Here is a 16,632-nt window from a genome sequence, read left to right on the forward strand (position 1 = left end):
CAGCAGAAGAGGTGTTTTGGGTTAGACATCGGTGGCGGAGTCTGTTAGGATTAGGCTCAGCAGGAGAGGTGGTTGGGGGTTAGGCATCGGTGGTGGAATTGTTTAGGGTTAGGCTCAGCAGGAGAGGTGGTTGGGGTTAGGCATCGGTGGTGGAGTCTGTTAGGGTTGGGGTTTGGCATCGGTGGGGAAGTCTGTTAGGGTGAGGCATCAGCAGGAGAGGTGGTTGGGGTTAGGCATTGGTGGGGAAGTCTGTTAGGGTTAGGCATCAGCAGGAGAGGTGGTTGGGCTTAGGCATTGGTGGGGAAGTCTGTTAGGGTGAGGCATCACATGGGCAGGAGAGGTGGTTAGGGTTAGGCATTGGTGGGGGAGTCGGTTAGGGTTAGGCATCACATGGGCAGGAGAGGTGGTTGGGGTTAGGCATTGGTGGGGGAGTCGGTTAGGGTTAGGCATCACATGGGCAGGAGAGGTGGTTAGGGTTAGGCATTGGTGGGGGAGTCGGTTAGGGTTAGGCATCACATGGGCAGGAGAGGTGGTTAGGGTTAGGCATTGGTGGGGGAGTCGGTTAGGGTGAGGCATCAGCAGGAGGTGTGGTTGGGGTTAGGCATTGGTGGGGGAGTCTGTTAGGGTTAGGCATCAGCAGAAGAGGTGGTTGGGGTTAGGCATTGGTGGGGAAGTCTGTTAGGGTGAGGCATCACATGGGCAGGAGAGGTGGTTAGGGTTAGGCATTGGTGGGGGAGTCGGTTAGGGTGAGGCATCAGCAGGAGGGGTGGTTGGGGTTAGGCATTGGTGGGGGAGTCGGTTGGGGTTAGGCATCACATGGGCAGGAGAGGTGGTTAGGGTTAGGCATTGGTGGGGGAGTCGGTTAAGGTTAGGCATCACATGGGCAGGAGAGGTGGTTGGGGTTAGGCATTGGTGGGGGAGTCGGTTAGGGTTAGGCATTGGTGGGGAAGTCAGTTAGGGTTAGGCATTGGTGGGGGAGTCGGTTAGGGTTAGGCATTGGTGAGGAAGTCAGTTAGGGTTAGGCATTGGTGGGGGAGTCGGTTAGGGTTAGGCATTGGTGGGGGAGTCGGTTAGGGTTAGGCATCACATGGGCAGGAGAGGTGGTTGGGGTTAGGCATCGGTGGGGGAGTCGGTTAGGGTTAGGCATCAGCAGGAGTGCAAGAAGGTTGAGGGTGAAGAGGTGCCTTGAATCTGGCTACCGGCATTTAGTGGCACTTTATCTGGCCTGAGGAAATGGGCGAGTTCCCACTTCCCACAAAACCCGTTGCCTGTATTTTTTTCACTATATGAGTGTGTAATCATTGAGGTAAGCCACCTCATTTATCTATATTTTAGTTGCTTTTAATGCATTCTATTCACCTTGGGCGCCTCTTTACCACTTTCTAGCAACAGGAGAGGTGGTTGGGGTTACGCATCGGTGGGGGTCAGTTAGGCATCAGCAGGAGAGGTGGTTGGGGTTGGACATCGGTGGGGGAGTCGGTTAGTGTTAGGCATCAGCAGGAGAGGTGGTTAGGGTTAGGCATCGATGGGGGGCAGTTAGGCATCAGCAGGAGAGGTGGTTAGGGTTAGGCATTGGTAGGAGAGGTGGTTGGGGTTAGGCATTGGTAGGAGAGGTGGTTGGGGTTAGGCATCAGTTGGGGAATCGGTTAGGGTTAGGCATCAGCAGGAGAGGTAGTTGGGGTTAGGCATCAGCAGGAGAGGTGGTTGGGGTTAGGCATTGGTAGGAGAGGTGGTTGGGGTTAGGCATCAGTTGGGGAATCGGTTAGGGTTAGGCATCAGCAGGAGAGGTAGTTGGGGTTAGGCATTGACGATGGAGGTTGTTTGCTAGGGTTAGGCATCAGTAAAGGGGAGGGTTCTCTGTTAGACTAGGGTTTGGTTTAGCTGTAGTAACATCGGTATCACTGTAGTAAAATACCGAATTTGCCAAGCAAAATAGTAGAATATGGGTAAATTTACTAATAGCAGCTTTTTCGGGGACTTAACTTTCTGGATGCCTTTTTTGCATGTATGCATTAAAGATCTACAGTAAACCATTGTTGGGATAACTTCAACAATTCTTCCACAATGATTATCGATCCAGCTAACATGATTGTGCTGTACAGAACTTAGTGGACATTTTGCTCCAACTACTGGCTTTGTCTGCTGGTCTGAGGCTGTAACATTTCTCAGTTTGTAAACAGAGACACACTAACTTCTCACAGAACAGATTTGGGGGATTTCATCTGTGGGACAAGCTGTAGATTTTAGCAGAAGTTTCAGAGTCTTGTTGGTAGATTCAGAACTGATGAAATGTCCGGAGTACATAATTCATGTCTAAAGAGCTTCCCGAATGAATATTTCATCTTGAATTAGGCTTAGAGTTTAATTAACAAGTTCCGGAGAAAACTTTTTTCTTTTAAGATAAAATGGGTAAGTTTTATAAGTTGCTGGGCTATTCCTGCTGTCTGTGTGCCCAGCAGGGGAATTTTCTCTCACGTCACGTCCCTAAGACCTCAATGGCTTTTAAAGTGCACCTAAGGCGACCAAAAAATACAATACTTACCTAAGAGGAGGTAACCTCTGGATCCTGCAGAGGCTTCTCACGTCCTCCTGTCGTATGTATGCAATCGCCACTGGTGAGTTGGGTTCAGGGTGATCCAAATGACTGCTCACCCTGCAATGGCAAATCGAATTGAATCGAATCCCGATCGGACATGTCGGATTTAATCGGATCGTATAAAGAATCATATCGTGTAGATTGGGTTTTTTCAGAGGTCTATTTGCATTCCAAACAAAGATACATTTGTAACTAAACCTCAGCACGGATGCGGATTTCTAGCTAAATGCAAAACTAAAATGTCATGTTTAACCCATTCAGTGGATTTCTGCTTAAAAAAAATCTGGCATAATAGTTTCTAAGCTGTAAGCAATCTTTTAAAGCAAAGTTGAAATGCTGGGTGTTAGACCACTTTAAGTAAAATACACTTTCACTACATTCAGAATTTTGAGTCAGAATAAAGCCTTGGTCTCACTGACAATTAAAGGGAAACTAAAGCGAGAGGGATATGGAGGCTGCCATATTATATGTCCTCTTAAGCAATACCAGATGCCTGGCAGTCCTGCTGATCCTCTGCCTCTAAAGCCCCATCTACACAATACGATTCAATTATGATTCTATTTACGATTCGATTAAATCCGTCATGTTCGATCCTGATTCGATTCAATTCAATCCGATTTGCCATTGCTTTGCAATGGGAAATCGAATTGAATCGAATCAGGATCGGACATGTCGGATTTAATCGAATCGTAAATAGTATCGTAATTGAATCGTAAATAGAATCGTATCCTGTAGATTGGGCTTAATACTTTTAGCCATAGACCCTGAACAAGCATGCAGCAGATCAGGTGACATTCTAATCAGAACTGACAAGATTAGCTGCATGCTTGTTTCTGGTGTGACACTTCTGCAGCCAAATAGATCAGCAGGGCTGCCAGGCAACTGGTAATGTTTTTAAAAAAAATGTAATATGACAGCTTCCATATACTTCTTTTTCAGGTTCACTTTAAAGAACAAGCGACACCCATGCTAACCTAGAAATAAAAACACATATATAAGTAGATACACACTACTTCTACTTACATAACAGATGTATTGTGCTATCCATGTAATGATTCCTGTGAATTTTATAAAGGAAAACAGAAAATCCTATTTTAGGCAGTGGCCATCTTGCCAAGCTAATGCTGACATCATATCCTCCCTGACTCTTGTTTCCTCCCCTCCCTTCTCTTGCTCATTGTGTATTCATTAGCTGCCCTCCTCCCAGAGTCTTCAGACACTCCCACTGAGGTGTATACTAGGAACTACACTGTCTTATCCTCCAATCCCTGAGTCACCTCAGCCTTGCTTGTAAACACAAGTGAGCAGAGGCGTTTCAATTAAGCAGCTAGGCAGGGAAGTAAATGGAAGAGGAGGAATATATTATAGATAAAAAGAACTCCCAGCATGCAACTGTTTGGCACTAGGATCAGTGCTCATATAGTATGTGATAACTCCAGCAGAAAAAGTTTTGCAAGTTTTGAATGCAGGATTAGCATCTTTATCACTTAATACACTCAGACCAGTTGCTGTTGAAATTAGATTTTTATGGTGACTATACTGCTTTAAGGCTCAGTTCCCTTTGGTATGCTGGCCATCATGATTCTGTAAAATAATCAGTGGTTACGGTTTCTTATCCTGCAGGGAATGGGTGATGAAGAGCAGTATCCTAATAGCCATGTCTGTGTACACCTACCTGCGACTGATTGTGGACCACCACGGGACCCCGCAGCTGCTTGGACTTCGGCAAAAGGAAGTGGAATTCTGTACTATGCTGCTTAGAGAGCGGGTAGGTATTCCCTCGCTGAACTGTGTGGGCTAAAAGTTACATGTATGCTGAGCAGCAATAGGAAACCCAAATTTCACCTCTGCTCTAAACCTTAAGCAGATTATAAAAACTAATAGGAAAATAGATAGGACTGAGGGCCCTTTTCCACCAGCGCGTTTGCGCTGGCTGAATCGCAAAACCGCAAACCGCTAGCGATTTTACAATCGCTACGGTTTGCTTTTTAACATAGGAATCGCGGTAGGTCATTTCCACTACCGCGATTCGCTTTTGTCGGGAACGCGAACGCGCGGCGGAGCGATAATTGCCGCGATTTTGCTATGCAGTGCATAGCATAGCAAAATCGCGGCCGCAAACGTCGGGGGAATCGCCGGTTTTGCGATTCAGCAATCGCTAGCGTTCAGCATGAACGCTAGCTATTGCAGGTGGAAAAGGGCCCTGATTCTTAAGTTACTGGAAGAGTTAAAACTCAAACTTCCACTTCACTCAGAAGCTAATTGATAATATCGCTGTTGGCATGGACAAAATGATTAGATTGTGTTGGGCTGTATTTGCAGAGTAAACAATGCAGAAAAGCTTCAGCCAGCCATACGTCTAGCTATGATTCGATAATTTTATTGAATAGGATGAAAATCGGTGCAGCAACAAACATACCTGATCTGCGATTCAAGTTTAGCCCGAAAACGGTCAAATGCATTGATCGAGCATGCTGGAAAATCTCGGTCCACTGTAGTTGAGTGGGTGCACAGCGGTACCGGTGCGCGATATCATGATGACCAACGGACTCCGTGCTGCTGTCCCTCCTTAAATGTAAATGTGCCCCCCAGGTACCCGAGCATTGGAAATCTCACCTACTCCACGGACTGATTCCTGTGAGATTTAAAGAGAACCCGAGGTGGGTTTGAAGAATGTTATCTGCATACAGAGGCTGGATCTGCCTATACAGCCCAGCCTCTGTTGCTATCCCAAACCCCCCTAAGGTCCCCCTGCACTCTGCAATCCCTCATAAATCACAGCCACGCTGCTGACAAACAGCTTGTCAGAGCTGGCTGTGTTTATCTCTATAGTGTCAGTCTGCTGTTCTCCCCGCCTCCTGCAGAACTCCGGTCCCCGCCTGCATCCCTTCCCTCCCTGCTGATTGGAGGGAAGGGATGGGGGCAGGGACCGGAGCTATGCAGGAGGCGGGGGAGCAGCCGAGACTGACACTACAGATGTAAACACAGCCTCACAGCACGGCTGTGATTTATGGGGGATTGCAGAGTGCAGGGGGACCTTAGGGGGGTTTGGGATAGCAACAGAGGCAGATCCAGCCTCTGTAAGCAGATAACATTCGTTAAACACACCTTGGGTTCTCTTTAATGCTGAAATTGATCGGGTATCGGCCTGCGTTGTATTAGCAGGCAACAAAACTCTCTCAAATCAGATTCGATCAGAGAGAGATTTGTCTCTAGTCGAATCCACCCATACATTGCTAGATGTATGGGCACTTTTCCTCAATATCCAGGCTGGAAGTCGGGTACTTTCTATTTGCTTTTCAGTTACTTAACTACTTAAGGACCCCAGACTTAAACCCCTCTAGGGACCAGGCTATTTTTTTTATAAATTAGGCCCTGCAGCTTTAAGGGCTTGCTGCAGGGCCGTACAACTCAGCACACAAGTGATTCCTCCCCTCCCTTTCTGCCCACCAACAGAGCTCTCTGTTGGTGGGCTATGATCGCTCCCAGGATGTTTATTTTTTTTTACAAATATTTATTTCTTTATTTTAACCACTTGAGGACCACAGTCTTTCTACCCCTTAAGGACCGGCCACTTTTTTTCCATTCAGACCACTGTAGCTTTCACGGTTTATTGCTCGCTCATACAACCTACCACCTAAATGAATTTTGGCTCCTTTTCTTGTCACTAATAAAGCTTTCTTTTGGTGCTATTTGATTGCTCCTGCGATTTTTACTTTTTATTATATTCATCAAAAAAGACATGAATTTTGGCAAAAAAATGATTTTTTTAACTTTCTGTGCTGACAATTTTCAAATAAAGTAAAATTTCTGTATACATGCAGCGCGAAAAATGTGGACAAACATGTTTTTGATAAAAAAAAAACCATTCAGTGTATATTTATTGGTTTGGGTAAAAGTTATAGCGTTTACAAACTATGGTGCAAAAAGTGAATTTTGCCATTTTCAAGCATCTATGACTTTTCTGACCCCCTGTCATGTTTCATGAGGGGCTAGAATTCCAGGATAGTATAAATACCCCCCAAATGACCCCATTTTGGAAAGAAGACATCCCAAAGTATTCACTGAGAGGCATAGTGAGTTCATAGAAGATATTATTTTTTGTCACAAGTAAGCGGAAAATGACACTTTGTGACAAAAAAAAAGAATCCATTTCTTCTAACTTGCGACAAAAAAAAATGAAATCTGCCACGGACTCACCATGCCCCTCTCTGAATACCTTGAAGTGTCTACTTTCCAAAATGGGGTCATTTGTGGGGTGTGTTTACTGTCCTCGCATTTTGGGGGGTGCTAATTTGTAAGCACCCCTGTAAAGCCTAAAGGTGCTCATTGGACTTTGGGCCCCTTAGCGCAGTTAGGCTGCAAAAAAGTGCCACACATGTGGTATTGCCGTACTCAAGAGAAGTAGTAGAATGTGTTTTGGGGTGTATTTTTACACATACCCATGCTGGGTAGGAGAAATATCTCTGTAAATGACAATTTTTTCATTTTTTTTACACACAGTTGTCCATTTACAGAGTTATTTCTCCCACCCAGCATGGGTATGTGTAAAAATACACCCCAAAACACATTGTACTACTTCTCCCGAGTACGGCGATACCACATGTGTGGCACTTTTTTGCACCCTAACTGCGCTAAAGGGCCCAAAGTCCAATGAGTACCTTTAGGATTTCACAAGTCATTTTGCGGAATTTGATTTCCAGACTACTCCTCACGGTTTAGGGCCCCTAAAATGCCAGGGCAGTATAGGAACCCCACAAATGACCCCATTTTAGAAAGAAGACACCCCAAGGTATTCCGTTAGGAGTATGGTGAGTTCATAGAAGATTTTATTTTTTGTCAAAAGTTAGCGGAAAATTGATTTTTATTGTTTTTTTCACAAAGTGTCATTTTCCACTAACTTGTGACAAAAAATAAAATCTTCTATGAACTCACCATACTCCTAACGGAATACCTTGAGGTGTCTTCTTTCTAAAATGGGGTCATTTGTGGGGTTCCTATACTGCCCTGGCATTTTAGGGGCCCTAAACCGTGAGGAGTAGTCTGGAAATCAAATTCCGCAAAATGACCTGTGAAATCCTAAAGGTACTCATTGGACTTTGGGCCCTTTAGCGCAGTTAGGGTGCAAAAAAGTGCCACACATGTGGTATCGCCGTACTCGGGAGAAGTAGTACAATGTGTTTTGGGGTGTATTTTTACACATACCCATGCTGGGTGGGAGAAATAACTCTGTAAATGGACAATTGTGTGTAAAAAAATCAAAAGATTGTCATTTACAGAGGTATTTCTCCCACCCAGCATGGGTATGTGTAAAAATACACCCCAAAACACATTGTACTACTTCTCCCGAGTATGGCAATACCACATGTGTGGCACTTTTTTGCACCCTAACTGCGCTAAAGGGCCCAAAGTCCAATGAGTACCTTTAGGATTTCACAGGTCATTTTGCGAAATTTGATTTCCAGACTACTCCTCACGGTTTAGGGCCCCTAAAATGCCAGTTCAGTATAGGAACCCCACAAATGACCCCATTTTAGAAAGAAGACACCCCAAGGTATTCCGTTAGGAGTATGGTGAGTTCATAGAAGATTTTATTTTTTGTCACAAGTTAGTGGAAAATGACACTTTGTGAAAAAAACAATAAAAATCAATTTTCCGCTAACTTTTGACAAAAAATAAAATCTTCTATGAACTCACCATACTCCTAACGGAATACCTTTGGGTGTCTTCTTTCTAGAATGGGGTCATTTGTGGGGTTACTATACTGCCCTGGCATTTTAGGGGCCCTAAACCGTGAGGAGTAGTCTTGAAACCAAATGTCGCAAAATGACCTGTGAAATCCTAAAGGTACTCATTGGACTTTGGGCCCCTTAGCGTACTTAGGGTGTAAAAAAGTGCCACACATGTGGTACCGCCGTACTCAGGAGAAGTAGTATAATGTGTTTTGGGGTGTATTTTTACACATACCCATGCTAAGTGGGAGAAATATCTCTGTAAATGACAATTGTTTGATTTGTTTTACACACAATTGACCATTTACATAGAAATTTCTCCCACCCAGCATGGGTATGTGTAAAAATACACCCCAAAACACATTATACTACTTTTCCTGAGTACGGCGGTACCACATGTGTGACACTTTTTTGCAGCCTAGGTGCGCTAAGGGGCCCAACGTCCTATTCACGGGTCATTTTGAGGCATTTGTTTTCTAGACTACTCCTCGCGGTTTAGGGCCCCTAAAATGCCAGGGCAGTATAGGAACCCCACAAGTGACCCCATTTTAGAAAGAAGACACCCCAAGGTATTCCGTTAGGTGTATGGCGAGTTCATAGAAGATTTTATTTTTTGTCACAAGTTAGTGAAAAATGACACTTTGTGAAAAAAACCCAATAAAAATCAATTTCCGCTAACTTTTGACAAAAAATAAAATCTTCTATGAACTCGTCATACACCTAACAGAATACCTTGGGGTGTCTTTTTTTCTAAAATGGGGTCACTTGTGGGGTTCCTATACCGCCCTGGCATTTTACGGGCCCAAAACCGTGAGTAGTCTGGAAACCAAATGTCTCAAAATGACTGTTCAGGGGTATAAGCATCTGCAAATTTTGATGACAGGTGGTCTATGAGGGGGCGAATTTTGTGGAACCGGTCATAAGCAGGGTGGCCTTTTAGATGACAGGTTGTATTGGGCCTGATCTGATGGATAGGAGTGCTAGGGGGGTGACAGGAGGTGATTGATGGGTGTCTCAGGGGGTGGTTAGAGGGGAAAATAGATGCAATCAATGCACTGGGGAGGTGATCGGAAGGGGGTCTGAGGGGGATCTGAGGGTTTGGCCGAGTGATCAGGAGCCCACACGGGGCAAATTGGGGCCTGATCTGATGGGTAGGTGTGCTAGGGGGTGACAGGAGGTGATTGATGGGTGTCTCAAGGTGTGATTAGAGGGGGGAATAGATGCAAGCAATGCACTGGCGAGGTGATCAGGGCTGGGGTCTGAGGGCATTCTGAGGGTGTGGGCGGGTGATTGAGTGCCCTAGGGGCAGATAGGGGTCTAATCTGATAGGTAGCAGTGACAGGGGGTGATTGATGGGTAATTAGTGGGTGTTTAGGGTAGAGAACAGATGTGAACACTGCACTTGGGAGGTGATCGGACGTCGGATCTGCGGGCGATCTATTGGTGTGGGTGGGTGATCAGATTGCCCGCAAGGGGCAGGTTAGGGGCTGATTGATGGGTGGCAGTGACAGCGGGTGATTGATGGGTGGCAGTGACAGGGGGTGATTGATGGGTGATTGATAGGTGATCAGTGGGTTATTACAGGGAAGGACAGATGTAAATAATGCCCTGGCGAATTGATAAGGGGGGATCTGAGGGCAATCTGAGCGTGTAGGCGGGTGATTGGGTGCCCGCAAGGGGCAGATTAGGGTCTGATCTGATGGGTAACAGTGACAGGTGGTGATAGGGGGTGATTGATGGGTAATTAGTGGGTGTTTAGAGGAGAGAATAGATGGAAACACTGCGCTTGGGTGGTGATCTGATGTCGGATCTGCGGGCGATCTATTGGTGTGGGTGGGTGATCAGTTTGCCCGCAAGGGGCAGGTTAGGGGCTGATTGATGGGTGGCAGTGACAGGGGTGATTGATGGGTGGCAGTGACAGGGGGTGATTGATGGGTGATTGACAGGTGATTGACAGGTGATCAGTGGGTTATTACAGGGAAGGACAGATGTAAATAATGCCCTGGCGAATTGATAAGGGGGGGTCTGAGGGCAATCTGAGCGTGTAGGCGGGTGATTGGGTGCCCGCAAGGGGCAGATTAGGGTCTGATCTGATGGGTAACAGTGACAGGTGGTGATAGGGGGTGATTGATGGGTAATTAGTGAGTGTTTAGAGGAGAGAATAGATGGAAACACTGCGCTTGGGTGGTGATCTGATGTCGGATCTGCGGGCGATCTATTGGTGTGGGTGGGTGATCAGTTTGCCCGCAAGGGGCAGGTTAGGGGCTGATTGTTGGGTGGCAGTGACAGGGGGTGATTGATGGGTGATAGGTGATTGGCAGGTGATTGACAGGTGATCAGTGGGTTATTACAGGGAAGGACAGATGTAATTAATGCACTGGTGAATTGATAAGGGGGGGGGGGGTCCGAGGGCAATCTGAGCGTGTGGGCGGGTGATTGGGTGCCTGCAAGGGGCAGCTTAGGGTCTGATCTGATAGGTAACAGTGACAGGTGGTGATAGGGGGTGATTGATGGGTAATTAGTGGGTGTTTAGAGAAGATAACAGATGTAAACAATACATTTGGGAGGTAATCTGACGGCGGGTTTGCGGGCGATCTAATGGTGTGGGTGGGTGATCAGATTGCCCGCAAGGGGCAGGTTAGGGGCTGATTGATGGGTGGCAGTGACAGGGGGTGACAGGGGGTGATTGATGGGTGATAGGTGGTTGGCAGGTGATTGACAGGTGATCAGTGGGTTATTACAGGGAAGAACAGATGTAATTAATGCACTGGTGAATTGATAAGGGGGGGTCAGAGGGCAATCTGAGCGTGTGGGCGGGTGATTGGGTGCCCGCAAGGGGCAGATTAGGGTCTGATCTGATAGGTAAAAGTGACAGGTGGTGATAGGGGGTGATTGATGGGTAATTAGTGGGTGTTTAGAGGAGAGAATAGATGTAAACAATGGATTTGGGAGGTGATCTGATGTCGGATCTGCGGGCGATCTATTGGTGTGGGGGGGTGATCAGATTGCCCGCAAGGGGCAGGTTAGGGGCTGATTGATGGGTGGCAGTGACAGGGGGTGATTGACGGGTGATTGACAGGTGATTGACGGGTGATTGACGGGTGATTGACAGGTTATCAGGGAAGATAGATGCATACAGTACACGGGGGGGGGGGGGTCTGGGGAGAATCTGAGGGGTGGGGGGGTGATCAGGAGGGGGCAGGGGGGGGGGATAAAAAAAAAATAGCGTTGACAGATAGTGAGAGGGAGTGATTGATGGGTTATTAGGGGGGTGATTGGGTGCAAACAGGGGTCTGGGGGGTGGGCAGGGGGGGGTCTGAGGGGTGTTGTGGGCGATCAGTGGGGGGGGGGGGGGCAGATCAGTGTGTTTGGGTGCAGACTAGGGTGGCTGCAGCCTGCCCTGGTGGTCCCTCGGACACTGGGACCACCAGGGCAGGAGGCAGCCTGTATAATACACTTTGTATACATTACAAAGTGTATTATACACTTTGTAGCGGCGATCGCGGGGTTAACATCCCGCCGGCGCTTCCGTATGGCCGGCGGGATGTTACGGCGGGTGGGCGGAGCCAGTTGCCGGGGGAAGCGCGCGTCATCAATGACGCGATCGCTCCCCCGGCATGCCTAAAGGACGCGCCGCCTGAAGGCGTATTGCGGTCCTTTAGGCGTCCACTTTGCCGCCGCCCATGGGCTGTGGGCGGTCGGCAAGTGGTTAAAGAGGAGCTGTTAGGTATAAGGTCTCAGAGAAAAAAAACACATATATCAATAGCTAAATATTGTCTGTACTTACATTACATATGCATTTCACTGTCCACGTTTGGATTTCACAGAATTTTTATATAGTATTTGCAGAGAATGATGCTCCTGACAGCTCATGGCAGATTTCATGTTTGTCTGTCTCCTATGAAGCCAATTGTGTCGTCATGTACTGCCTGCTTCCTGATGATTCCACTCAGAAAAAATACAACACTACTGTGCAGTGAATATTAATTAGCCATGTGGCTAGGAACAATAGCGGACTCATGCAGTATACTCTGCCCAGAGATTTTTCAGTGCTGGCTGTTGTAACATGAGACTGTAACTTCTCACTAGCAGCCGAGGGGAGGACCCAAGCAGCCCCAGAATGCTTTGCATTATGGTTTGCGGCCTTTCCTCCTTTTGAGAGCTTGGGTCTAACATCCTTGCTGTTCAGCACACATCAAAAGTAAGAGAGATTTTTAACTTCAGTATTGCCTTTTTGGCTTCCTTCTAAACTGTTTAACACAGGAGAATAGAGGTTTAAATTAGCTTTTGCAGCCTGACAGTTACTCTTTAACAATAAATATTAATTTTTTTAATTTAGCTTTTTTTTAACCTCCCTCCCTCCCTCCCCTCGCCACCCAATCACCGTGATTGATTGACTGTCATAGGCATCAGCCTATGACAGCCGATCACTCCTGAGCCTCTAGAGGGGACAGCCGTGTCACACAGTGCTGCTGTAGGTCGCAGTGCTGTACCATGTAAATAGATGGCGGTTTCGCCGTATAACAGTCTCCTAGCAGAGCGCACGCGATCTCCTGCAAATCCCCACCCCAGGTCTTTACGCCGATTAGCGTTAGGCGGTCCTGGGGCTGCAGACCGGTCGACAAGAAATTAACCCCCCTGGCAGTATAAAAAATTCCGCCAGGAGGGAGCGCAGCAGTTATCCGCGGGACGAATAGCGGCGATCGAGCGCGGGGCGGCGGCGTTCGGTGTGCTGACGCAGCTAGCAAAGTGCTAGCTGCGTGCAACAAACAAAAAAAATTAAACAAATCGGCCCAGCAGGGCCGGAGAAAACCTCCTGCGCGGCTTACCCCGAACGTATACCGCCAAGGAGGTTAATTACAGATAATCTGATAATTCATCCAGCCACCAGCAATAATATCAGTTAGCATCGGTGAAAAGATGCCCATACACTTGTCAATTTCCTCTGGCAAATTTGATCACTATGATTGAGTCTGCCAGAGATCGATACCGTATCCTGCCTGCTTGATGGTAATTTCAATCTCTATCCTGACAAAATGTATTAAAAAGTATTGATCGCTCCTAACAGAAACATTTTGCAGGAAGGGGGCAGTCCGGTGTGTGGCTAGATATAAGGACGGCCAATGGACCTGTGTGAACTGAGCAAGTGGTAGCGCGATATAGGCAGGCACCCACCCCCGCCCCGGATATCTTTTTGGTCCCTCTTATACTTACCGCGTTGCGGTACTCTGCCCTGCCGCAACTCGTTGCATAGGCTATATCTGGCATGCCACAGTACCCGTGGTACCGTGTTGCGGTATATTGTACCCGCGGTACCGTGTTGCGGTATATTGTACCCGCGGTACCGTGTTGCGGTATATTGTACCCGCGGTACCGTGTTGCGGTATATTGTACCCGCGGTACCGTGTTGCGGTATATTGTACCCGCGATACCGTGTGGCGTTATATTGTACCCGAGGTACCGTGTTGCGGTATATTGTACCCTCGGTACCGTGTTGCGGTATATTGTACCCTCGGTACCGTGTTGCGGTATATTGTACCCGTGATACCGTGTGGCGTTATATTGTACCCGCGGTACCGTGTTGCGGTATATTGTACCCTCGGTACCGTGTTGCGGTATATTGTACCTGTGATACCGTGTGGCGTTATATTGTACCCGCGGTACCGTGTTGCGGTATATTGTACCCGCGGTACCGTGTTGCGGTATATTGTACCCGCGGTACCGTGTTGCGGTATATTGTACCCGCGGTACCGTGTTGCGGTATGTTGTACCCGCGGTACCGTGTTGCGGTATATTGTACCCGCGGTACCGTGTTGCGGTATGTTGTACCCGCGGTACCGTGTTGCGGTATATTGTACCCGCGGTACCGTGTTGCGGTATATTGTACCCGCGGTACCGTGTTGTTCGTTGCAGAGGCCATTTATGTCTATATCTGACATGCCACAGTACCCGCGGTGTGACACCATGCAACGGAAGTGACAGTCAGGCTGACAGAGGCTGCAGTGCATTGCTGTGCAGTACCGTGTGGAGCACAATTCACTTGGAGTCAATGGCAATGCAAGCAATCTTTATAGATATTCTCGTTAACAGTGCGGCATGCATGTGCAAATTGGGGGATATCAGGTGACATACTCCCTGTCCTATAGTTTGCATGTCACTGATCGGGGGCGGGTCACACTGATTTCCCTGTCGGCGCTGACTGTCACAGGGAACAAAGTGCTTGTAACGGTGTGGTACAATGCACTGCGGTAGGCTCGTATGCCGCGCACAAATCGCATCGCACATATGTTAAAGAATAACCGCAACCAAGGATTGAACTTCATCCCAATCAGTAGCTGACACCCCCTTTCCCTTGATAAATTTTTTCCTTTTCTCAAACGGACCAATCAGGGGGCTCTGTATGGCTGATAGTGTGGTGAAACCCCTCCCACAGTGTGATGTCAGCGCTTAACAGCCCTGAGGTACAGATATCACACTGTGGGAGCCTTGTTGCATTGTGGGAAATAACAGATGTTTTCAGCTGCCTCAAATGCAAGCAGCATCTCCTTCCAGTGACATCACCTGCCAGCAGTAAAAAATGTCACCATGTGATAAACGTCAGAATGTAAATCAGGAATTTATAAGATTTTGCAATGGGCAAACACTGACTAAATCATTTGTACATAATTATTGTAAAATGAAGCACTTTTTTTATTACATTATTTGCACTGCAGTTCCTCTTTAAGGAGCCTGAATGTTTTAGAGCAGAGATGCAATTTTGAGTTTCATATCACTTTAAAGTGGACTGGTCACTTCGGAAAGTAGTGTTTTGCCTTTTTGTTATTTTTTTTTTTAATGAAATATTACAAATCATTGGTTAATTTTTGCTTTGTTACTTTACACTGCTGATTTGACAGATAATGATATAAAACGTGGCACAGGTGCTGATTGTCTCACAGATCCGTGCTTCCATCAGTATAGACACATACAGTAACATATTCAGAAAAGATAAGAAAACATAGAGTGTACCAGGTGCAATCACAATTGCTCATTTATTATCGGGTAGTAGATAAAAGCAGGAAGATAATGCATATGGCAGGCAGAGAGATGGGTCCCCCAGCCTAACAGCTGTTTCACAAGCTTTGGATCATCAGAGACTGAACAGGGAATGCAGAGCAGCCGTCATGCTACTAGGCATGAATATACTTTGTAGGGTGTATAAAAACACAGTTACATAAGACTTATATAATATAATACAGTACTACAGTATAGCTAAGCAAAACCTGTCCAACTTAAAGCGGAATATAACCCTGCATTTCAACTTTGCTCTAAAACATTATTTACAGCATATTATATGCAAAAAGCAATTTTTTTTTTACTAGACCAGCATTGGAAGGGTTAAACACAGGTTTCAAGTTCCGTGGAGAGATATGCAGATGTTCAGATTGTTACATTCTATTTAGTTAGAAGTATCTATTGATAAATGTTACACACTCTTTGGCTGTCCTCCAAGCTCCTTCTCAGTCAGAGAGATGAGTCACATTCAACACTTAGATACATTTATGTAAACAAAATGTATCTATGTCAGCTTCGGATGCGTCTGCAGAAATCTCCTGGAACTTTAAAGCCCTGTGTAACCCTTCCAATGCTGGTCTAGTAAAAAAGAAATGCTGGTTGCATATAATATACTGTAAATAATGTTTTAGAGCAAAGTTGAAATGCAGGGTTATATTCCGCTTTAAAGAGAACCTGTAACAAAAAAAAATATCCCCTGGGGGTACTCATCTCGGTAGGGAGAAGCCTCAGGGTCCCAATGGTGCTTCCCCCTCCGCGCTGGCTCCCCCGAAGTGTTCGCAATCCAGGCTCGACAAGCCTGAAAAGGCTAATATATTTACCTTCCCTGGCTCCAGCGGGTGGCGCTGCTGTTGCTCTCAGCATTGAGATAGACGGAAATAGCCAATTGCTGTTGGGTCCGCTGTACTACGCAGGCGCAAGAGACTTGCACCTGCACAGTAGAGCGGCCCGACAGCAATGGGCTATTTCCGCCTATCTCCGAGCAGAGAGCCGATACTACGTCTACGCTTGAGCGCGGAAGGAAAATATTTACATCCCCGCTGTTCAGGGGAGCTTTATCGCCGTTGCCGCCGTGGGACACAGGTGGACAGAAGACTCGATCCGATCCGGAGGCTTCCCCCACTCGAGGTGAGTACCCCCCAGGGGAACTTGTTACTCATTACAGGTTTTCTTTAAAATGGGATGAAACTCAAAATTTCATTTTTGCTCTAAAACATTTAAACACAGTTAACAAAACAAAATATGAAATTG

The 16,632-nt window shown here is 46.7% G+C and overlaps 1 protein-coding gene across 2 annotated transcripts in view; it reads left to right on the forward strand.

Moving 5' to 3' along the window:
- INTS3 (integrator complex subunit 3) overlaps positions 1-16,632 on the forward strand; it is a 192,651-nt gene that overhangs the window by 91,956 nt on the left and 84,063 nt on the right. For both annotated transcript variants that reach the window (XM_068252424.1, XM_068252425.1), the window contains exon 7: positions 4,220-4,364. In XM_068252424.1, coding sequence (XP_068108525.1) covers positions 4,220-4,364 — 145 coding nt within the window. The remainder of the gene's footprint in view (positions 1-4,219; positions 4,365-16,632) is intronic.

This window comes from Hyperolius riggenbachi, chromosome 9, assembly GCF_040937935.1.
Source record: "Hyperolius riggenbachi isolate aHypRig1 chromosome 9, aHypRig1.pri, whole genome shotgun sequence".
Lineage (NCBI taxonomy): Eukaryota > Metazoa > Chordata > Amphibia > Anura > Hyperoliidae > Hyperolius > Hyperolius riggenbachi.